The sequence below is a fragment of the Balaenoptera borealis genome (genome assembly GCF_965194805.1).
Source record: "Balaenoptera borealis genome assembly, chromosome: 1".
NCBI lineage: Eukaryota > Metazoa > Chordata > Mammalia > Artiodactyla > Balaenopteridae > Balaenoptera > Balaenoptera borealis.
The window spans coordinates 106,330,041-106,355,478 of NC_138860.1; the positions used below are offsets into that span (position 1 = coordinate 106,330,041).

Here is a 25,438-nt window from a genome sequence, read left to right on the forward strand (position 1 = left end):
TGGGTTTACTGTACACATACATGAGATTAAAATAATAAAAAAATCACTAAAGACTTAGAATGATTTACATTCATAATCTTATTTACCCCTTCTAACCTTTCAAGTTAGATACTATTATCTCCATTTTACAATCCAATACAGCACACAAGAGATGGATCAGTCAATCCAGGCAACTGCAAAGCCCACCCAAGTCTGGAGCTACACTGGTTGCAGTGGTTACACTGCACATATTACCACAGACTGTTACTTAAGAGTAGGGATCCAATCTTAACCATCTTAGTATCTCGATGCACAGCTCAATGCCTAGTATAGAAAGGGTATTTCATGCTCATGGAGTGACTGATAACCCTTATCATGAGAGTCAGTAGCTGTTAAATGACTTAAGTAAGTCACTTTACCTCTCTTAGCAGTTAGGGGTAAACTATTAATTTCTTACCTAAATCCTCATCTAACTCTCAAATTCCACATCTATGACTGTCCAATCAATATGAGTTTATGAATTCAGCAGTTATTGTGGGGAATATGGACTTTAATAACATGTTATATTCCTATCAATGAATCAGGGACTTATATGGGTTGTTGGCCAGGAGAAAGAAGTAATTCCACCAGTAACTGGGCATTATAATGCCATTATAATCCTATTTATTAAATAGAATGTTATCATGTGAGGAAACCATGAGAATAAGCCAAACTGAGGATCATTCTTCAAAACAAAGGCTTAGACTATTAAAAATGTCAATATTATCAAAAATAAACAAAAAGCTATTCTAGACAGAAGAGACATGGCAACTAAATGTAATAATTAAATTCTGCATCTAAAAAAAGACTATAAAGGACGTTATTGGGAAAATTGGGGAAATGTGACTGGCCTATACATTACACAATATTATTGTATCAGTGTTAAATTTTCTGAATATAGTGATTATATTGTGGTTATGTGGGAGAATATCCTTATTCTTAGGTGATGCATCCTGAATGTTTTAGGGATAAAGTGTCATGATGTCTACTACTAACTCAAATGGTTCAGAAAAAAATGAAAAAATATATATAGAGAAAGGAAAAACAAATGTGGCAAAATGTTAACAATTGGTGAATCACAAATCTATGGGATGGGCAAATAGATATTCATTATGCTATTCTTGCAACTTTTCTGTAGTTCTGAAAATTCTCAAAATAAAAGTTGGGGAAATAAAAAACACAACAAAAAAAAATAAGGTATGAAGGAGAATAATTTTGAACTTAGAAGTTAATACTGACAAGTTATCAATCGAGAATGAGGATAAAATAAATCTTCAGAAAGAAACACTGAATTTTCTCTGAACAATATATAACTAAGTTTACTAAAATAATTTAATGTAAAAGTCTTGCACAAAAAAAGACAAAGATTCTTAATTATAGACATCTAAGACCTGGAGCTTTTCATGGAAGAACACTAAAACAAAAATTTCTACAGAGAATACCATAACTACAGAGCTGCTTTCCTGGGATCCTGACACATTATGGAATAACTGGAGGAAATAAGACTTTACTGCTAGTATTTGGTATCATGTTTCCTCTCTCACAAAGTCAGCTGGTGTTTTCTTATTTTCTATGACTTTAATCAGGCAAGGCAAGGTTTACTACATTTGTAAACACAAAGAAAACTGATCCTTTATATCCTGAAAGTATGAATCACCATAAACATGTAGAGACACCATTATACTAATTAAGTCACTTTGGCTTAATTTGCAGCGAGACTTCAGAATTATTTTATGGATACATTATGGATCAATTTAAAAGAGATATTCAATATTTGTATATCACAGAAGTGAAGAGGTATTGGTTAGATTGCCCCTAAACAGAATGAAATACACTTCCTATAAATATTCAACAAGAGTATAGTGAGATCAAGTTTTACTCTTAAAAAAATAAAAAAGGTTTACAGCTTGAGATTGTACTGCTTTGAGGTAAATTTTGAAAAGATAAGTAACATGACAATCTATTGCATCCCTCTCCATTCTTGAGGGGAAAATATGTGGCTGGCTGTTAAATCAAGTCATCATTACATTAAGTGCTTATCCCCATGAACACCGAATGGGTTACACAGTTCAAATGACTACAAACTAAACTCACTAAAAAGGTAAAATAAAATTAAAAATCCCCCATCAACACAAAAATCAAACTGTCACCAATGTCTAAGATGGAGCCTAAGCTCAAGACCGGTCTTAGGGTAATCTCTAATTACTCAATTTATAGAGCTAAATGATAAAATATAGACCACCTCTTGTTTTAAAAAGACTCCCTAAGAAGTATTTCCTGTGGTAGAATTCATAACTGTATTTATACACTATTGAGAAAGTAGACCTATTATTAAGAATAAGCTACTATATCTGGCTCTGAAAGAAACAAACCCATTTCAGGGATCTTGATGCACCCTGGCCGAAATGGTCAACTGTTACTTTAACTGACACTTCTAATTCAAAATAATGCCAAAAGACAACTCAAGCTTTTAAATAACTGAAAAATTTAAGTCATATATACCTGTCAGAATGATACTTGAGACAAGCTATTCTTTTTACTTAACTTCAACACTTCAACTATAAGTGAATTTCCACAGATGATATTGGAAAGCAGGTCTTCAAACTATAGTAAGACAAACTGGAAATATAATCTGAGAAAACTGTTTACTAATTTACCCTCAAACACACTAACCTAAAGCAAGTGTTGACTCAAGGAGGTAAGGAGGTAAGTCATTCATGGTTCTGCCTGCCACAAGCTTGCCAAGGACATATATACATCCTGATGTTTCTAGGCATGCACTACTGATTTCAAAGAACGGCTGCTTTTTGAAAGGCACCGTGGCCCTCTTCATGGCTTGCACTCTAGGAACCAGAGGTTGCTCTCTGGGGGCTACAAAGTGCTATTCTGCAACTCCTTCAGCCATCCTAGCAGGTGAAGAGTGCAAATGATCAGAGCTTAGGTCCAGACTTTTGAAATGATTTTTGACTCCTATTTATTGTGATTAAAATCAGAGATATCAGGAATAAATATCTGGTGCTCTGCATCTCTGGGTATATCTGAAATGTCAATTTTACTTTTTTCAGGTACTTCCAATAAAGCAATACACATATGCCTTGCTTTCTATCTAATTTTTAAAGTCATTTTACCAATTCACTTGTGAAAAAAATGGACATTTTTCACTTTGTCAGAGATGCAGACCCACGACTGTATTCACAAAACAATAAAGATCACAATACAAAACAAAGAAAACTTTAAAAAATCATAAGGAAAATTCTATCTTTGATAATACAAATAACTCACGTAAATAATTCTTTGGCTCTTAGCCTCTACCAAGAATACTTATAAACTATCTGCTAATACATGGTAATGATTTAACAACAAAACCCGAAGTATTCTAAAGTGCCAGAATGCACTTTCAATTCAACTGTCCTAAATGGTCTGCAATGCATAAGAGATGTAGCAAAATGTTACTTACATTAAAACATAATTAAACACTGTAATCCTATGTGCAGATGCTTCCAAAGCAAAATCACCAATAATGTCACAGTCACTTTCATCAGTAAAATGGTATAAGTAGATGATTAAGTAAATATTTATTGAATTTAACCTGTGAAACTATTCTTTAGTTACTTATGTTGTTTTCATATAGAACAACTGTTCTTAAACTTTCAGGAAGTATGGATCCTTTTGTGGAATCTCCCTAGAAAAATGTGTAGTCAAAGAAAATTTTGCAAACAACTTCAGGGTGAACAGACCCAAGTTAAGAACTCCTGATACAGAATCACACACCTTCATGTAATTTATCTTAATTGTGTACTACTCAAATGAACAACATAATAGTCAGCCTTACCCTGGCTTCAGCGCCAACTGAAATACAATTTAAAGAAAAAAACATTTAGTTACTTATGATTAACCTGGTTTGCTTAGAAGGGTTCACTTCTTCAAAACTGTTAAAAACTACAATAAGTATGTGCTAAGTTTTTGACAAATTAACAGCTCATTACTAATTTTGTTTATGAATATTACAACTGGCTGATCAAGTTTACAAAGATGCCATTAGCAGAAGAACAAAGCAAAATAATCTTAACATTGTTGAACACTAGGAAGAAAATGGAAGGGGATCAGGTCAGTACCATTGGCCAGGGATGTGAAATACTGTTCAGAGCTTGTCATGTGTGACCACATAGCCTCAGACACCTGGATGTTCATAACAGTAGTCCGACAAATTTTAAGTAGAGAGGCAGAGAAGTAAATGTCATTTTAAAACTATTTTTATGACTATAATAATTCCACATATTTTCACTTACAGCTAGAGTAGATTAAAATACAAATACTGCAAAAAATTACCTTGGCACTTCTAGAAATATAAATATCTCCTGATTATATATAGGAATAAATAAAATTACACTAAAAAATCATCTTAAGAATGTGCTACTAGACACATTTTTAAAAATCACTTTAAATGTGTTTTTATCACTTTAAATTCACATAGTAGGCCCTGTAGGATTAAAAGATGCATAAACAAAGTCCCTATTCTAAAGAGGTGTCCAGCGCTCTTAGAATGGAAAGTTCAGCATAAGTGTACAAAGATGATAAATGATAATACCCCCATGCCCACATCCTTCAAAAGAAGCTTTCATTTATTTTATGATGGAGCAAAAACTGTATTTTGTGTCCAAAACCAAGCTATGAATTCACTACAACTTCAGTAAATATCAAGATAAAAAAAAAAAAATAACCTCTTCCAAATCGCCCAGGATTTAATTGCTATAACGCGAATTAAAAAAGTCAGAGGTAACAAAACTGAACTTTACAAGGTAAAAGGTGTGTTTCTTGAAAACAGTTTCATTCTTATCTTTTATAAAAAAAAAATATATATATATATATATACTAGGGGCTTCCCTGGTGGCGCAGTGGTTAAGAATCCGCCTGACAATGCAGGAGACATGGGTTCGAGCCCTGGTCCGGGAAGATCTCACATGCCACGGAGCAACTAGGCCCGTGCGCCACAGCTACTGAGCCTGCGCTCTAGAGCCTGCGAGCCACAACTACTGAGCCTGCGTGCCACAACTACTGAAGCCCGCGCGCCTAGAGCCTGTGCTCTGCAACAAGAGAAGCCATGCAATGAGAAGCCCGCGCACCGCAACGGAAGAGTAGCCCCCGCTCGCCACAACTAGAGAAAGCTCGAGCGCTGCAATGAAGACCCAATGCAGCCAAAAATAAATAAATAAATAAATAAATAAATTCATTAAATAAAAATACTAATCTTAAATATCACGTGCTTTTACAAAATACAATTCTTTGATGCTTCTATTTTGTAGATTGTAGATGAACTTAAAATATCAAATCCCTATGATTGACAAAGGCAACCAGTATTCTTTCAAGCTATTTCTCTCCCCACATAGTAGTTCTAACCAACTTGGTCAAAAGAGCCATGACAATTCATAACTGACTTAATCAAAATAATGTTTTAATTAAATAATAATAAATTAAATACAACAAAAAGATCTGAAGACTTGAATTTCAAAGTTTCTTTTTTCACCAAATGTCAAAGCTATGACATCTACAGATTTGACAGTTAACTAGAAGTATATTCTGAAATTGCTACATATGTCCCAAGCTTTCTAAATTTTAGCATAACTAACTGGGTCGTATTCTTAAATGTCGAAAGAAAGTTGTCTCTGATTTCAAATGAATTTAGCAAATCCTCAATGGCGACCTAATTACGTATTTAGCACTGTGCTAGTAGCTGAGGGCTCCAACAAAACACAAGCAAATATGCAAAAAAGGAACCATTTCTGCACATTTCTCGGAAAAGTTAAGTATGTATTTCACCTTTGCATTCTATTTCGGAACGTGATATCAAAGAATGCAACAAAGACCAGAGAGTGTAGCAACGGAGAATTTTCAGCTAAAAAAAAGTATAGGCGAGTTACTGTCAATTAAAAGGCCTACGTCCCCTGCCGGTTAACAGCACAACGCATAAAGTTGACTGTGATGACAACTGTTTCTAAAAAGCAAAAATTTTTTTCTCGCCCTCAATCTGTCTTCCTTTCAAAGGTCTTCCAATCCTCAGGCCATGATCAACTCTACCTGGTATTTTTTGTTTTAAAATACACCAGGTGATTTTAAAACAACAGGGTGATGACTCTTCTTTGAAAACTAGCAGATTGAAGCCTAGGCCCCAGGTGTCCTCCGTCGCGCTCCTGACTGCGGGAAGCGAGGAGCAAAGCCCACCTTCTGACAGTGTTTACCGTACTGGAAGCAGCCAAGAGCAGGAGCACTGACCCAGAACGCCGCGGAAGAAGGGAGCGAGCGCACTACGGGGCCCCAGCGGGGTCGCCGCGCCAGATGCCACCCGGTTAGCAGCATATGGGAGGGCAGGGATTGCTCCCGGCCTCTTCCAGAGCGCGGCCACGGCCTCGCGGGGCCTGGACGGCGCAGGCGAGGCTGCGGAGGCGAAGGGGACGGCGGAACCAGCTCCGCCCCGGCGACCCGGCCGGCAGCGGAGCCCGGCGTCGATTCCTCCCCGCGGCTGAGGCGCTCGTGGGCTCAAGGCCGCAGGGCCTCCAGGGGCGGCCAAAGGAAAGGGTGGCAGGTGCGGGAGAGGCGGGCGGCTTCTCCATTCGAGAGGACGGGCCCCGGAGGCCGCAGGCCGGGGCGAGGAGGAAAGCCCCTGGAGCAGAGGCACTGGGGGCCCGGGAGCCCGAGACACCGGCACCGCGGGCGGGGTGAGGGAGGGCGGGGGCAGTCGCGGGCGGCCGCAGGCGTCAGCGTTGGGGGCAGAAAGAGATCCGGGCGCCGAAAGACCCTCCCGGCGCGGTACCCCAGCTCACCGTGCCTCCGTCCTTAATGATGATCTTCTTGGCCAGCATGATACTGCGGTTCGCGGCCCGTTTCTTCTTCTTCCCCTGGGTCATTTTACCATCCTCGATTCTTGGCGTTGCTGCAGCCACTCCCGGGGCGGCCGGCCCCAGCGGCGAGTGCCGTCCCGCCACTACTGCCGGGCCGAGCCGCTCGGGGCGCCCGCCGCCATCTTGAGGGCCCGGCCTGCCTCCGGCGGCGCGTCACATCGTGCGATCGGTCGACCAGCCCGCCCCGCCCACGTGACGCGCCCCGCCCGCTCAGCCGCTGGGCAGTCGGCGCCCGCGGAGGGAAGCCCCGAGGGAAACGGGCGGCGCGCGGCGGAGGCAGCCGGTGGAGGGAGCGGCGCGTGGAAGGAGCCGTGTGCTCTCCGTTCACCAGCTCGCTCAGCCCTCACCACAGCCCTGGGCTCTGGGGACGGTGATAGATCCCTTAAACAGAGGAAGAATTTAAGTTTCTAAAAGTTACCTGCTAGTGGAAGTACAGCTGATAAACGGTTGCACTGGAATTTTAACCAGGTGTCCTCAACTATGAGGGCTGTCTCCAACTGTGTTTTAACCAACACCGGAACCGAAGGAAACGGTTGAAATAGTTTTACAGAAGTAGTGGGTGACTGAAGGAGTAAAGATAAACTGAGTTTTCCTAGTCTTTCGTCCTTCTGGTGCCGGGGGCGGGGGTGGGGAAAGCCTGGAGCTCCGCTGAAGCCCGCCTGTTTCCAGGAGCTCCCTGGCCCCAGGCAGGATCTTTTCTCTAATCCCTGCCAATAAAAATTTACATAATCTAGGCCACACTTTGTAGCCCACTACCTGTTTTACCGTGTTGTTTAAAAATTAACGTTGTTAATTAACAGTTGTCACAGTGGAGTATGGACTTCAAATTAAAGTATCACGATGTTAAATTTGCGATTACTGTGTTATGTAAGAGAATATCCTTTTCCTTAAGAAATATACGCCGAAGCCTTAAGGAGTGAAGGAATGTGATGCATGCTACCTACTCTTAAATGGTTAGGAAATACCATGTATGTATGTGAGAGGAGGGGGTTGAGAGAGTGATAAAGCAAAATGGCAAGGTGATTTAAAAAATAGTGAATTTGTGTGTGGTGGTTTTAAGATATGTTCACAAATTCAGTGATATTCTCTTCTGGAAGAGGCGGGGTCTAATTCCCCTTCTCAGGAGTGTGGGCTGGGCTTAGTGACTCTCTGTTATCTAATAGGATATTGTAGAAGTGATGTATCTGACTTCGTAGGCTAGGTCATAAAAGGCTCTGCATCTTCCCGCTAGCTTTCTCTTTTTCATTCGCTCAGGACCCAAGTCTAGTGGAAATCAGCAGCCATGTCATGAGGTCACTTAGGCAGCCTGTACTGAGGCTTTCCACCAACAGATATGTGAGTCATCTTGGAAGCCAGTCCTCCAGTCCTGCTCAAGGCTTTGGCTGACAGCAACCCATGCCAACATCCTGACTGCAACTTCAGGAAACCCTGAGCTATGCCTGCCCAGCTAAGCCACTCCTCGTTTCCTGACTCTCAGAAACTGTAAGATAAAAAGTACTTGTTTTAAGCCACTAAGCTTTGGGGTAATTTGGCACACAGCTGTAGATAACTAATACACAGGGTAAAGGGTGTGTATGTTCTTGGTACTATTATTGCAACTTTTCTGTAAGCTTGAAATTATTTTAAAATGTTAAAAAATAAATTTGATTGAATTTTCTTTCTATTTCGATAACTGACTAGAAATCGAAAACAAATCAATTTCCATGGAAGGGAGAAGAAAGGCATTTTAGCCTGATAATTCAAGTTACATGTTTCCTCAGTAAGTAAACTCAACATTTGTTAAAAAATATTCTCTTACTGAAACAGACTTAAAGCTCTTTAGAGAAAGTAAGATGAGATAGATTTCATAGTTAAATCCCCAGGAGTTTGTTTTGGATGGATAGGGAGGGTTGGTAAGTTCATTTATTGTGTGGTTACTCCGACCTTTTTCAAAATCATACTTCATCTAGCTGCACCATCATCATCTGCACCATTTATCATCAGCTGCACCATTTATCATCCTTAACAACTGATTATTGTTCAGTCATTCAAAAAAATATTTGAGTACCTCTAAGTGTCTGCCACAGTTTTACTAGACACTGGAGATACATCAATAGATGACATGATATTTATCTACGTAGAGCTTAATTATACTGGGAGACAGAGTTATAAAACAAACACAAAATGAAGATAATTACAAATTGTGGTAAGTGCTGTTGTAAAAAAGGTAATAAGAGAAATTTAGCAGATATTGAATGTCCAGAATGTCCCAGGCATTGTGGTAGAAGAGCTGCAATAGTAAACAAGAGATGAGTCTTGTAACAGACTTACTGTGCATATACTTGTGGCTTTCTGTGTGATTTGGGGTTGTGAAGATTCACAAACTTTACGTTAAGAGGTTGATGTGTCAGTTAGGGTTCTTTGGTTATAGTCAACAGAAACTAGCATTAGCTAACATAAGCAAAATGGAGTGATTTGGAAGTATCCTGGAAGTTCCCAAAATTAATGAGAAGGTGAATAATCAGGCATGAAAACAGGCAAGAACCAGTATTTGGAAAGTTCATGAGAACACTTCATGAGGCACTTTGGAAGGGAGAGAAATCCCTTGGAGAGAAGGGCAAGTGGCTGAAGCTAAATATTCCTAAAGAAACAAGATTGTATGGCAGAATCCAATCCCCCCAAATGTGCCGTTTATTAAAGAAACTGCACTTCACCATACAAACAGAAGAGGGCCTCCTTAACTATGAAACAGTCACCTACATTCTTTCAAGCTTTCCTTCTGTAGAACAATCTGTTCTTGCTGATCCAAGAAAATCTTACATGTTTTACGAGGGACAGAAAAAGCCACCAAAACCCCAAAAAAGGCTACTATAAAAAGAAAACAGAAAATAAAAACTTTTAAATTAATGGAAAATACTACCCTCTAGAAAATATGAAGCAGAGGAAAACTATATACATCACTCCAATATGAATTAAATATCATTAAATGAGCAATTGCAGATGTGAAAAAATGTAACAAACTGTTAAAAACTCAATAGGAAGATGAGAGTTGATCAAACTCAGGCAATTTACTGAAAAAGTAAAATCATCTAAAAAAATGAAAACTAAATTACAGGGTTCGTAAGAGAGAACAGATACACATGAAAATAAAGAACATGGAGGAGAGGAATAAATCAGCTATAATGAAAAAAAGAGAAAATAAGGATCAGAGAGAAAATGACATGGAAAAAATTATCTGGGCCTCCAGGAAAAAAACAACAACAAACAAAGTTAATATTTTTTCCAAAGGGGGGAAAAAAATCAAATGGTGCCAGATTTCTTGACAATAACACCAAGCAACATAACAATGGAGCAACATTTTCAAAAAAACTCAAAGTGTGAGCCAAAGATTTTATAGTTCATCAAGCTGTACTTAAAGTATCTAGGCTCTAGAAGAAATTTTAAACATGCTAGAACTTGAGGAATATTGTACTTACAAGCCCTCCTTGAGTACTATACTAGAAGAGCTTCATCCAGCCAAGAGTTGATTGGGGAGCCTTCAGCTAAAGTACTGGTGAAGAGTATTAAATATACTTAAAGTATATTTAATTTTATAACAAATGCAGGGACTAGGGTGAAAAAATAGTGTGTAAATGTTATATGTTCTAAAACATTTCGAATAGAAATAAGGCAACTAAAAAATATGAGAAGATGGGAGGAAGGAGTAGAATAAGTTCATTGGTTGTCACAAAGGCAATTAGATGGGAGTCAAAGAACATTTAAAACGGCAAACAACAGTAGAAGCTTAAACAAGCAAAAAGAGGTCTTTTATGGCATTACATAAAATGTTATCAGTAAAAAGGTAACCACTAGAACAGAAAACCCTTTCTAAACATAAAAAGAAGTTTTAAAAGCAAGGAACACACTCCACATGGTGAAAGAAATGCAATAAATATAGCAATGTACACACATTTATTTTTTAAAAATAAACACAGGAAAGATAAACTAGCAACTAATGAAAATAATTATCTATAGGAGGTGGTTAGGAATGGGGTGGAAGCATAGGCATGGCAGCTTGGCTAATCTGAGTATACTTTTTATATAATTTTAACTTTGAACCATGTAAATGTTTCATGTATTCAGAAGCAATAAAATTTTTAAATATAAAATTGAATACAAACAAAAACAAACTAAACTAGTTCTATCACAGTGATAGCATAACCATGTAGAGAAAATAGTAATTTACATTAACTTCTGAACACTGTAATCTTAGTGGACTATTATTCTAAGGACAAAGAGAACTGCAAAGAGATCTTAAATTTTATTCAATATGTTTTCCATTAGTAATACTGGTATTGTAGTGCTGAAACATAAGCTATATAATAAAACATATAAGCAAATAAGTTAATGTTACTCAGAACCAATATTTTCACTGTAAGAGAAAAGAGAGGCAAAATATAAAATAAGAAAAAAAGCTTGTAATACTAATTTTTAATTGTAAACATTGATTTAAATTCATGAACTCTTAAAAATGTTATTTCCTAGCTCTGCCCACTGATATATGGCCCATAAGCAAATGGAGTTCAAATTCCGTTCCCCCTAAAAGGAATAGATAGGGCTCCTTGGAGAAATAGCTGATATTCCCCAGCTTTGGAACAGGACGAGTACGAGGCAAGTCTGGAACATATTGTTGTACCTGAAGAAAGGAGGCCCTCAAAGACTAATGTGGTCATGTCTAAAAGAACAGAAGCTAGCTTCTAGTGACCTCCACTGGCTACTGGCTTACAATATGAACATCAAAAAGAAATGTGACTGGGGAACTCCCTGGCGGTCCAGTGGTTAGGACTCCACACTCTCACTGCCGAGGGCCTGGGTTCGATCCCTGGTCAGGGAACTAAGATCTCATAAGCCGTGAGGCGCAGCTAAAAAAAAACAAACAAAAAAACAAAACAACAAAACTGTGACTGTAATTAGCTATAATATTTATATTGAAGATTAAGGACAGTGATATCTGGAAAGAAAAAAGAGGGCTTTGGGAACAAGAAAGGAGGGAAAATAGTCTTTTTAAAATAGAGGAATAGAAACTATATAATAAATGTAGAAGAAAATTAGAGAATTAAAAAATTTTAAATCACTATTTTGCACCTCAGTGTGATAAATGATTCAGTTAAGAATCATCAGGCTTCCCTGGTGGCGCAGTGGTTGAGAATCTGCCTGCCAATGCAGGGGACACGGGTTCGAGCCCTGGTCTGGGAAGATCCCACATGCCGCGGAGCAATTAGGCCCATGAGCCACAACTACTGAGCCTGCGCGTCTGGAGCCTGTGCTCCGCAACAAGAGAGGCCACAACAGTGAGAGGCCCGTGCACCGCGATGAAGAGTGGCCCCCGCTCGCCGCAACTAGAGAAAGCCCTCGCACAGAAACGAAGACCCAACACAGCCAAAAATAAAAAAAAAATAAAAAAAAAAGAATCATCAGTTGATGCTAAAACCATTGAATGAAAGGCTGGTAGGAAAAAGAACATTCCCATGGTGCCAAAATATTACCCTAAAGAATACTAATTACTAAGGGGAGAAAATGACCTTTACAATGGAAAGATCTGTTAGTCACCACCTTGACTGAATGATTATCATCAATAATGAGACAATCTAGAATTATGTGTCTTCTAATGTGATACAATATAAAACCTACAAGATAATCTATGAAATATTCTTTCCCAAAACATTTAACCTGTAGTTAATCAAACCTACAGACTTCCAGTTTGAAGGAAATGCAAAGAATAAAGGGAACAAATCAAGGATATTGACAGATCATGGATAGATGCCAAGTGACTTAGATTCTTCAAAAAGTCGCATCATGGGGAAAAAAAAGCCATTGGGGTACAGGGAAGGATCTTCTAGACTAAAAGAGACAATCAAATAGAAAGTATGAACCTCAACTGAATCCTGGATCAAAGCCAAAAAAACTGTAAAAGGTCATTTTTGAGACAACTGGAAATATCTGAATATGAACGTAGATGATACAATCAAATTAAATTTTCTTAAGTGTGATAATGGGATTGAATTTAATTAGAAAAATGTCCATATTTTTAGAAGTGTCCTGATAAAGCTAGTATGGCAAAATGTTAATAATTGTTGAATTCAGGTGGAGGGCAAATGGGTATACTATTATTTCAAATTTATATACTTAAAAATTTTTTCAAAATGAGAAGCTGGGGAAAATTTAAATTAAAAAAAAAAGGTCTTTAACAATGCTTACTTTCTGAGTACACGGAGATGACCCATGAATTTTTCAAAACTAAGCTGACAATCTATCATAGCATGATTGAAGTCATTAAAATGGCAATAAGAGTATAAAACCGAAATATTAAAAGCAAAAACAGGGGAATTCCCTGGCGGTCCAGTGCTTAGGACTCGGTGCTTTCAGTGCTGAGACCCAGGTTCAATCCCTGGTCAGGGAACTAACATTCCGCAAACTGCGGCACGGCAAAAAGAACTTTAAGGTGAATGGAGACAAATATAAAGTAATGAAAATTTGGGGCATTATATATATATAACATCCAAAGTAAGCTTCAGATTTTAAAATTTTAGAATTCATATCAATATTTTGAAACGGCCGTAAAATGAAACATAAACTGACCTCTGTCATTTTCTGTAATCCCATTAGCATCCAAGAAACATTACTGTTGCTATATTTAAAAACCTATTGAAGCAGCTTGCATATATTAGAAAAAGCACTTAGCATCATAATTTTTAATTGCTGTATTTACTATCCAAGCAAAATAAAATAAAATGGAACATAATAAAACTTCAGCCTAAAGGAGAAAACTTAAACCCTCAATTATTAGAAATTGTGTTTTTGTATATACAGTGTTTTTTAAAAGAAAGAACAAACACATAAACTCACATCCACAGATTTTGTTTAAAATATACAAGTGAAGTCTGATTTAACACTTTTAACTAAGCCTTTTAAATACTTTAAAGTACATTTTTTTAGAGTGAATTTTCAGATGATTACCCAAAACACTGTAACAGCATTCATTATTCTTTTAAATCCTCAGTAAGTTCAAGTTAAAAAAGGATGAAAGTGTGTGTCTCAGGTAAACTATTCCCAAAGGAATATCATTACTGTTTGTTTTAAAGAAGTTACTTTTAACATGTTAGAAACCCTAAATAAATAAATGTAAATAAATGCATAAATTAAAAAACCTGATTAGATCCAATGGAGGGCTGATACTTAACCCCAATAAAGGATGACTGGAAATGTGGAGCTGTCAGTTAACAGTGAAGGCCTATTATGAGCCAACCTAAAGTGATGACTACTGGTAATTTACAATTAGCTCAGGGAGCACCCTTCTAATTGCTAGATGGGATGCTGCCCAATTCATGAATCGTCAAAAAAGCCAATTAGAGCTTCTAAATAAATAAAATTAGCTCAAAATTGTATGTTAATATACAGCATAGATTAAAAGTTTATAATTTTTAAATTTGTCTTTTAAATATTCCAACACTTAATAAAATTGTAATTAAATATCAGAACTGAAAACTAAATAAATACTACATATGCTACTTAGAACTGTATCTGATTATGTTTTTCTGCCCTCGAGTCATATGTTCGGAATCATTTCACAAAATTTCTGAAATTAAAAATGACAATGTATAAATGTCTCCATAAACAATTGTCATTGCTTGTGTCATCCTCATCAGTTCAGAAGAATGTGTATTAGAGACGAATGGCCACTGTGTAAGGAATTTGGCCTTACCCAAAGAGTTCTGGCCTTCATCGTCAGGAGGTCCCAGTGAGAGGAGTGTCTTTGTTATTCATGTTGGGCTCCTCAAATCACATCTGATAATTTATGGTAACATGAGCCCCTAGAGCCTGAGGTCAGCTAGTTCTCCAGGGAGGGTCAGGGCTGGAGAGTGAGTTCAACCATGTGTGCAAAGAATCAATCAGTCATGCCACATAATAAAACTTCAGTAAAAATCTGAACACCAAAGCGTGGGTGAACTTTCCCGATTGGCAGTACTCCCGTGTAGTATCATAAATTGTGGCCAGAGTATATAATATTGTCTAAGACCCCACAGGGAGTGGACAATTGGAAAGGACGACTGGAGTTTGGACCCCTCCTAGACTCTGCCCTATGTGTCTCTTCCTTTGGCTGGTTCTAATTTGTATTCTTTCTCTGGAATAAATGTGATTATAAGTATAATAGCTTTCAGTGAGTTCTTTCTAGTGAATTATTGAACCTGAAGGTGAATTTGGGGAACCTCTGAATTTATAGTCACCAAGACACTCTACTATAGTACAATTTCAAATCTTTGGGATTTGAAGTTCGGCAATTTATTTCCTCTGATATTTTCTCCTCTGGAATGTGTATGTAATCAATCCTGCTTTGAAAAAATTCTCTTTTTAAGAACAGTAAGAAAGACAATTATGATTACTAATGCTGGTCACTATCTGACTGTGTTGAATGGCAGTGGTATCTATAAGATTTAGATTATGAGGTGTATTTGCATAGCACAGGATTCAAGGATTTTGATACACTTTGAACGAAAGTATTCCAATAAAAAAAATATTTAAAGATTTTCAGTTAGTGCTTCTCATGAGAAGATACCAAAGAAGAGTATACGTTTTAATGCTGATATTCTTACTTTAGTAACATTTTAAAACAGCATTTTGTACAAGGTTACTTCAGTAATAAAGGTGGAAATAAAATCCTTTATATTGCTTATCATTTGATCTCTATGCATTGGATAGTCACAATACAAGCAATTATATTCAAATTATGAAGAAAATTGGGGATTTCCTGGCAGTCCAGTGGTTAGGACTCCGCGCTTCCACTGCAGGGGGCACGGGCTTGATCCCCGGTCGGGGAACTAAAATCCCGCAAGCCGTGCAGCGTGGCCAAAAAAAATATATGAAAAAAAATATACCAATTACTGTAATTTCTTAACTTTGAGGCTAGCAAAGAGATAATTTATTTAAAGCAAAAAAATTTTAGACTGTTATCATCATACAGGTAGAGAAATTCCAATGAGTTTAAATAAAATCCAGCCTTTCGTGCTAGGGCATAGGCTAGTAAAAAGGAAGATCACACACATGATAAAGGTAACTAGAGAGGTAGGGAAAGGCTCAGTGAGTCATTTTTGATATATAGAGAGGAGACTAATTCATGGTTAAGTCAAGCACAGGTGAATAGGGAAACAAGGAAATATAGGAAAAAATTTACATAGTTATGAAAATAATCTATTTCCATAAATCTACTGAATAGATAATAACTGGATAGCAAAAAATGACAAGGAGAAATTTATCAATTAAAAAGCCATTTAACAAAAGACCAATTTACAGATTCCTTTGAATTATGTCCGTAAAAAATTTAAATATACAAATCACAGCCCCAAACCCAAAAGAATCTTCCTAAACAAAGGAAATACACATACAGACAAATTCAGAATCCAAATCATTAAAAAAATTGTTTAAAAATCACAGTAAATTATATCTTATAATAAGAAATAAAAAACCAAAATGACAGTTATATACAATTGTTAAAGTTTCAAAATTTCAATGATGGAGCAATAGTACCATAATTTATTTAAATAAGTTCTGTTCACTAATACTTGTATAATATACCTATTTTAATATTCTGTTAGATAATGGATTTAAATAGCAAATGTTGAAACAACGAAAAAATGGAATTATAGTTATTCTTAAAACATCCTAATTTTGCCTATGTGTCCAAAATTGTGAATTACAGTATTGTCCTCCAGAAAAGTCAGGTATTTGGTAAAGCAAGGCACATAGGACCAGATTTTGATAAAGGTGCTTTTTCTTTGGTCCTATAATTACTTTAAATATGCTACATATCTGGGAGATCCTTAAGATGACTTTCAATATAGCATAAATAACTTTTATAAACTTTTTCTTATGTAGAGCATACATTCACATGTAATTAAATATTATAACAACGAAAGTGTAAATAAAATGAGTGATGCTAAACCCTGTTTTTAAAAACAAAACAAAACTCAGGTGAGTGACTATACAATGACATGTTAAAAGTCTAATAATTTGATATGTAGGAAAAGTGTATCAATTCTTAAGAACAGTTTGTATTACACAAAGTCTACTGAGCACAAAATCAATTAGTTTCCACTCAGATTCTGTCTCCTTAGAATCTAGTTTAAATATCAAACCACCTTTCCTTCTATGAAATTGTGACATTCAATATAAATTGATGTAAACATTTAAGTTTTTCATCTCTAAACTACATTTTCCACCATAAAAGTAGTCTACAATGTCTCTAAAAATCACTTATTATAGAATTGATAATATTACTGTGTTGATACATCTACATGTTGCATTTCAAAATTTTCTTCCAAAATACCATATTCTTAAGTTTTATAGAACTATCAATTGGCACTCTTCTCCCATGAGTTAGCACATTTTTATAATGAACAAAGTAGTAACATGTAAACTCTAAAAAGTATAAGAATTTAAATAATCAAGGAGTCATCATTATAAAAGATTGATACAATAAGGCTTCTGGAGGTCATCAAAACACAGCACACACAGAAGAAAACAGCATTATCTGTATATATGACATGATCTAGGATACAGGTCCACCTTCTCAAACATGATTATTTCTTTATGAATCATAAACTACACAACCAAATCTCTAATAACATTTTCAAACCTACTAGAAAAGCAAAATATAAATTATGCCTGTCTAATAAAAGTTTACTTTGAAAATAGACTATTTTGCCCTTTCTCAGAACTCTTGATTACATTTTATAAACTTTGGTGGGAATCTTGAAAATTGTGTTATTTTGGATACCTGAAAATATATTACTATTGTAACTAACATGTCTGATGTCCAATAATTTGCGGTATCATTTTTTGAAGTGTTAAAATTGAGAGACTAAACCTGAATTAACAATTAATTATGAATGCACACCGAATTAACACATAAGTACCCAACCAGTACTTCAGTGTGAGCTGAACATAAATCTTTATATTTAGTCTAGAATTCTGTGCATTATAGGATTTAGATTTCCCTTAGCAGTAAGTAATAAGATGTAAGCCTGAATGTTGTTACAGGCTAAAAACACCATTCTCAAATTGTGGTAAAGTTATTAAATAAATACTCTAAAAGGTGGTCACTGAAAGTCGTAAGTCAGAGTTCCAGAAAGTTTGCTTGGTGCCAACTTGGAATCACCAGCAAATTAATTTAAAATACTTTGTAATTTTAAGCATTTTTTAAAACTCTGTATGGAATATATTAGGCTTTTGTCCTGTAGAGGCTAGGTTTGCCTCAGCAAAGTAACACAGCCAGTCCTAATTAGCCAAGAGTAGCCAACAGTTTGTAACACAGTATTTTCAGCCAAATTTTGTTTAACAAAATCCATTAGAATTATATTAAAATATTTATTGTTTACAGATTTATACTATTAGAACAGGAGACTTTTAAAAATATATAATGTATGAAAGAAAAAAAATAAATTACTTCCTATACATAATAGGTAATTCTGTCTCTAGTCAATAATTAAATTAAACCCATATTCCAATTTTAGAAAGTATTTGTGCCCACCAGTTCATTTGATCATTTCTGCTATATTTTCTCTCCCTGAACCAATTAATTAAATAACTCATGTAATTTTCAATCTCAACTCCAGTGCTAATCAAATGGAAAGGAAACCACTATTGTAAAGCAAAGCTGTGGCTCCTTCCTGGCAGCTTTTGTAGGGCCACAGAAAGGGAATTCAGAATTCGGCTGCCTCTCCCAGACATGCATCAGAGAATTCCTGGAAGTGGTGGGTTTAGGCCTAGAAAGTTCCTCTGAGCAGCCTTGAATTTATACTTATAGTGCCATTTAAAATAATGTAATATCATGGCAATCTGGAATGTCTCCAAGAAAAGTCATTTTGGTCTCAATTTATTGATATCTGTACTACTATTTTTTTGGTTGTTTTGTCAACAGTTGTAGATTAAAAGAAGTTTTTACAGATCAATGAGTAAAATATTCATCTAAAAATGCTCTAGTTATATACAGTATATGCTTTGATAGTTCATAATTCTCCAAATGGAGACATTAGACAATAATTATTATTTTAAATTATTATATGAGTATTTAAATTACATTTTAAAACTTTAATGGAAATTAACACACACAGAAATTTATTTTAAAGTAATATTAAGGATTTATCTGATTTACAGAAAAATACAATTAAGAGATTAAGGACAAAACTCCATTAGTATAAAACTGGCTACTATCTAGCACAGGAACAACTGGATTGCTTGCTTCCAGCAGTTCTGAAGCACTAAAAGATCTTAAAATGTAGATGGAGAAATAGATGTGTATATTTCTTTACATTAAATTTAAATATGAATTTTACTGTCTGACAAATCAGACCCAGAATGTTACTTTATCAATTTTTATGCAGTTGAACATTTGCAACATATAGCAATCCTTTGTTTAGTAATCTTCTGTATAAATATAAAAATCTGAGATACATGAAAATGTTTTTCAAATCATCCTTCTATTTCTTCACAGCTTTATAGGTAATTATAATTTTCAAACTTTGAATATCCATGTTATTTGATACATCTGTACAGAAAGAGTAAGATAAAAAACATTTAATAAGATTAAATATATCTAATTTGCAAAACTGATGTCTGACATTTGTTGTGTGCTCTTGCAAAGAATGCATAGGATATTTCTGCAGCAATCAAAAACATAAAATCTTTTTAAACTCAGATTTCAAGTTTCCTCCAATAATTACTCTAATCCCTGGAAATACTTTCAAGTTTTGATTTCTAGATGCAATAGGCATTTTGTTACATATACATATATTTTATCCTTAAACTTTTATATTTTCAAACCATTTGAACATTTTGATCAGATTCAGCATGATGATTTTTTTCTTAGAATCTGTAGAAGTCCTCTGTGCAGGATTAATGTTGAGATTCCTAGTGCACCATTGTGAAAAACCAGATAAAGATAGTATTACCACTATGCTTTAGTGGGATTTCCTGCAGGTTTAGGATCATAACCATATAGGAAAGTAGCTGTTATTACAAGGATGGCTCCAAGGAAAAAGACACTAAATAGATGAAGAAAAAATGAAAAAGAGAAAATCAGATTAAAAACAAAACAAGTTATATTTCTTTACTATAAAAACAAATATAATTTGGGACAAAATGTTCCAGTAACATGGCTAACAAATACTGAGTACTTACTATATTCCATATATTTAGCTAAGTGTTTTACATGCATTATCTCATTTAGTTCTCACAACAACCCTATGAAGAAGGACTAGCATTGTCCTCATTTGTTTATATATGAGGAAACAGGTTTAGAGAATTTAAATAATTTGCTTAAAGTCCCACAGCTTGAAGTGGGAGATGGAATTCAAACTCAGGTATGTTTAACTCTAGAGCGAAGCCTGCACTTTCATCCACTGTGCTATATACTGTAGTCTCCCAAAGCTAAGATGTATAAAATGCTGTATTTCATCTTTTTTCAAAACCATTTTTTAAAATCAAAGTATAGTTAATTTACAATATTGTGTTAGTTTCAGATATACAGCAAAGTTATTCAGTTACACATATATGTATATATAGTACTTCATTGTAATGTGCCTTTTGCCTATAATACATTGAATAATAAGAGATCTCAATTTTTTTAATTTGAATATACAAAGGGAAAATTGCATTCTTTTCAAACCACAGTAAAGTTCAGTTTAAAATACAAGGTAGTAATAAGCAAAACTCGGGATTTTTATAGGATGCTTTACAAAAGGAAATAAGACTGAATGCAGGAAGACTTGGTTTCTTCCATATATATAATATAGCTTACTATAAACAGGAAATGAATTTAAACTGGTACTGGAACTCAAACTGAATGTAAACTGGAATATCAGTCTTAACTTTTAACATGTATATTCTTCAAAGTGCTGTTACAGGGGCATGAATTGGTTGTGCTTTTAAAGTTTTTATTAACAGTTTGAAGTCATTCCCCTGCCTCAGAAAAACAAAATTGTTCTATAAGGGAAAAAGATCACTAATCCTTATTATGAGTTAAAGGGCCCTTCATAATATGGTCCTTCCAACCTTATCTCCCACACTCCACCCCACCCCACCTATAATTCAGCCACTCCATTTAGTGAACACAACATGCCTTTCAGGGCAGTATCCTTGTAGATGCTATTCCTCTGCCTGCAGTGTCCCTCCCAAGAAAACTGCTTATTCATAGCAACTCAGGTCTTAAGTCTCCAAGACTAACTCCCCTAAGCAGAGTTACTCTATGGTAACACTTTATCACACTGTAGTAAATAATGTGTCATTTACATTCTGCTCCCCTGCTCAACCATGTGTTCCTCATTCATCATTATATTCCTAGTACCTAGCATATATAGGGAGCTTAATCATTATCTGTTATGATAAATCTAGTGTTGATGCAGATGTGTAACTTTTCAAAAGCCTTGAATACATGTATACATATAAGATTAAGAGAACATAAAACTTCCTATAATGTAAATATCCTGAATAAAATTACTACCACAGGAATATTTGGTAACTATTTAGGCTGCATAAGCTTCTGACTGAGCACTTTCTTTGTCAATCATTATGAGCTTCTCTTAACTTTCCAGAAATCTGGAATTACATAGAATCACATGCTCAGTTGGAAAGTTGTCTGATCCAACTTTCTACCCACCGTAGGAACCCACTGTATGATCTCTCTAACAGGATCTACTAGACCAGGGGTCCCCAATCCTGGCCTGTTAGGAACCAGGCCGCACAGCAGGAGGTGAGCGGCAGGCAAGTGAGCGAAGCTTCATCTGTATTTACAGCCGCTCCCCATCGCTTGCATTACTGCCTGAGCTCTGTCTCTTGTCAGCATTATGGTGAGTTGTATAATTATTTCATTATATATTACAATGTAATAATAATAGAAATAAAGTGCACAATAAATGTGTTTGAATCATCCCGAAACCATCCCTCCTCCCAAGGCTGTGGAAAAACTGTCTTCCATAAAACTGGTCCCTGGTGCCAAAAAAGGTTGGGGACCGCTGTACTAGACTATCTGCTGTCAGGAAACCCCTGCTTCCCAAGCCAGCTATTTTTTAGGTGGTTCTGAGAGAAAAAATTTTGTTAAGGAAAAAGCTATCAGAATCTGATATTTCAAGGATTTGAGCCCCCTCTTTCTAATGGAATTGTGTATATACTTCCATTGCTGCATTGATCGTAGTTATAATTTATTCTCATGCCTGTCTCTCCAGTCACTCGGACCTCCTTGAAGATAGAAAATCATATCTTATTCAGGCATTCCTGTTTTTCCAGGATCTAGTACACTGACAGGCAGACATATAGTGGACACAATAAATTTTTGATAAAAGAATAAGCAAGCCTAAATACAAGGATGGTAATACCAATAAGCAAAATAATGAGCACAAAAAAAAAACAGGAAAGGGAATACTGGTGATATGTCACTAGAGATGTCTAGCAGTCAGTTGAAAATAGGGATCTAGAGTTATCTTCATAGAGAGGACAGATAAGACATGGCAGTGGATGAGATAGATAAGAGAGTGAGTGAAGACTGACAGTTACCAAAGGAACAATCAGAAAGGCAGGTACAGGGGTCAGGGGTACTACTTCTGAGAAACCAAAAAACTGTTTCAGGAGGTGAAATGGGGATAACAAAGGAAAATATATTATTACATTCACAATACAGATCATTGCATTTATTGGATAATAGAAGTTCTCCACAAAAGTAAGAATACGTAAAGATGGAGGGCTTAGCTATCTATTTTAGGAAAAATAACCTGTCTTCTCCATCTGACTTGGTGTCCTATGCATAGTCTCAAAACATTCATTCATTCAATAATAACAGTATCATTGTCTTTTCTCTTTTTAGCTTCATCCCTACATACCTTACATGCTCCCTCAGAAACATGGATTTACAAACGCAGGTATGTAGCTTACTGAAAAACTCCTACTCTTTGTCCCTCTGCTGGTTTACTTGATCATTTACTGGTTTTATTCCCCGCATGATTTGAAGATTTAAAGTTAACACTTTGGCCTTATTTGAGGTTTTATTTTTTTTGAAAAAGGTATGCCTTTTTAAGTTACCCTAAAAATCTACAAGTTCCAAACATTCTCAAATAATATTAAAGCATGTAATTTCCCCATTTAATACGTAGGGAATAAAGCATCACTAAGACATAGGTGCTAATTATTACGGTTGTCTCAATGTAAGTAATTAATTCCCATACCAAGTTAAAAACAAATAGTTTTAAATTCATGCCTCAGAAAAATTACAGATTTCAACATGCATGTCCCAGACCTATTGTCCAAGTTGCTAGAGAAGAACCAAACCATAAATGTTCAATATAGAAATAGAATGAGCATATTACATTTTTCTACTACCAAATTCCACCCACAATCCTATCTCACTAACTCTCACTAACACAAATTAATTTTACTAACTGTATTAAAATTTTAAGGTCTTGAACATTCATTCAACAAACATACTGAGTATCTATTATGTGCCAAGCTCCAGCCTTGCTTACTTATTATCAGATGGTGTAAGTCTTCTGAAGACAGGAGGAAAGAATGTTGGAAGAGGGGGTGCTTTTTTTTAGAGAGATCTCTTGATAAAGAGATATTTGAGCCAAGATCTGAGGACATGAGGGAGTATGCCATGTGAATATGTAGGGGATGCGTTTTCCAAGAAAAATAGGGCAAGTCAAAGCCCATAGCAAAGAAGTTACAATAGCAAAAAAAAAAATTTAAAAATTTAAAAAAGGTAAACAAGAGGAAAGTAATATCAGGTAAGGATAGAAAGGTAGCTAAAAGCCAAAGCAAATAGGCCGTTGATGGTGACAACTTTTGAGTGACATGGGAAGCAATTAGAGGGTTTCTGAGTATGATCTGATTTACACTGAAAAGAATCATTCTGGTTACTGAATGGAGAAAATTCAGGGACACAGGTGAAGAGAAGAAGCAAGGAGACAAGTCAGGAGACTCTTTCCTTAATCTAGATGATAAATGAGGGTGACTTGGATCGTGGTGGTAGCAGTAGAGGTTGTGAGAAATGGTCAGCTTCTGGAGATATTAAAAAGGAAGAGTTGACAGGATTTGTTTCTGGATTAGAATGACATGTGAGAGAAGAGTAAAGAGAAGCTGATGACCTTACTTCACTAAGAAAATAAAAAATTTCCATACATTTTAACTTCCTCTTATAAATCTATCTATATCCATATCTATGGACTCTGCCTTCTCTGAGGTTACTGTGGATATACTGTGTTCCTGTCTAAGTCAAGAAGGATTTTGGCCTAAGCAACTGAAAGAATGAAGGTGCTGCCACTTACTAAACTGGAAACCCTGACAGAGATGGGGAATGAGTTAGACATTGAAAAAAATGTCAAATAGACAATTAGATATAAAAGCCTGGAATTCAAATTTAAATTTGAGAGTTATTAGCCTATAGATGGTATTTAAAGCCATGAGAATAGAGATCACCAAGGGAGTGAGTGCAGATATAAGAAGTCCAAGGACAGATGAAGAGAGTACTCTGAAGTTTAGAGAATGAGAAGATAAGGAGGGGAGTGAAGTTAGAGGAAACCATGAATGGTATCCTGGAATCCATTAAAATATAATCTCATTACTCTGGGATTACAAATTAGTAATTGTAAAAAAAATAGAACTTTATTACACTTTATTCTTCCTCACTCTGTCTTCTCTCTTGGCATCCATGACACTACACGATCCTGGGTCTCCTGCCTCACCCATCATTCCTTTTGCAATTCTTTTTCAGACTATTCTTCTCCCTGCCACCACCTAATTGAATTTTCTCATGAGCCACCTTCTCTATATAAACAAACTAACCTCTTCAAGAATGTCACCTACTCTCTTGGCTTTAGCTATATAAATTCTTCATTTAAAAATGTAATTATAGGGCTTCCCTGGTGGCGCAGTGGTTGAGAATCTGCCTGCCAATGCAGGAGACACGGGTTCAAGCCCTGGTCTGGGAGGATCCCACATGCCGCGGAGCAACTGGGCCCGTGAGCCACAATTGCTGAGCCTGCGCGTCTGGAGCCTGTGCTGCGCAACAAAAGAGGCCGCGATAGTGAGACGCCCGCGCACCGCGATGAAGAGTGGCCCCCGCTTGCCGCGGCTAGAGAAGGCCCTCGCACAGAAACGAAGACCCAACACAGCCAATAATAAATAAATAAATAAATAAAAAATTTTTTAAAAAATGTAATTATATGACTTATTTTATGACTTTTATGACTTATTAACTTTTAAAAATATGACTTTTAACTTTGGGGGAAAAAACCTATTCAGATCCATTGGGAAAATTCTAGCCAGCCAAACTGTATAAATTGCTTTCCAGTGTTAGATTTTCTTTCATGCATTTAGTTTGAAACCTTTTTAAAAAGATAGTTAAATGAATCTTACTATATTTCTTCGAAAGTTGTAATAGAACAAAATTTTTCAGATTAGATCTTATGAAGGACTCTTATTTTTCTATATACTTTTGGAAATTTAAAGAAATAGAAAAGAATACA

General features: G+C 36.0%; 2 protein-coding genes and 1 long non-coding RNA gene across 13 annotated transcripts in view; 1 reads left to right on the forward strand and 2 right to left on the reverse strand.

Annotated features, from left to right (window-relative positions):
- MFSD14A (major facilitator superfamily domain containing 14A) overlaps nucleotides 1-7,067 on the reverse strand; it is a 37,637-nt gene extending 30,570 nt beyond the window's left edge. For 2 of the 7 annotated variants that reach the window (XM_082385118.1, XM_082385119.1), the window contains exon 1: nucleotides 6,837-7,063. In XM_082385118.1, coding sequence (XP_082241244.1) covers nucleotides 6,837-6,920 — 84 coding nt within the window. In that variant the 5' untranslated portion in view covers nucleotides 6,921-7,063. Of the gene's footprint in view, nucleotides 1-6,836 lie in introns of all 7 variants that reach the window. The other 5 variants (XM_082385121.1, XM_082385123.1, XM_082385117.1 and 2 more) reach the window with 5 other exon arrangements.
- On the forward strand, nucleotides 1,155-25,125 carry LOC309626346. 5 transcript variants are annotated; one of them, XR_014243123.1, is made up of 6 exons: nucleotides 1,155-6,361; nucleotides 8,169-8,396; nucleotides 8,595-8,673; nucleotides 21,615-21,772; nucleotides 22,783-22,837; nucleotides 24,826-25,125. It is a non-coding gene; the product is annotated as an uncharacterized lncRNA (long non-coding RNA). The 5 variants fall into 5 exon arrangements; XR_014243124.1 differs by lacking the exon at nucleotides 8,595-8,673 and having other exon boundaries at nucleotides 1,170-6,361; nucleotides 21,588-21,772; XR_014243125.1 differs by lacking the exon at nucleotides 8,595-8,673 and having other exon boundaries at nucleotides 1,184-6,361.
- Nucleotides 13,131-25,438, reverse strand: part of SLC35A3 (solute carrier family 35 member A3) — a 47,834-nt gene continuing 35,526 nt past the window's right edge. The window contains exon 8 of the mRNA XM_082385965.1: nucleotides 13,131-19,969. Within this exon, the coding sequence (XP_082242091.1) occupies nucleotides 19,879-19,969 (91 nt within the window). The 3' untranslated portion in view covers nucleotides 13,131-19,878. The remainder of the gene's footprint in view (nucleotides 19,970-25,438) is intronic.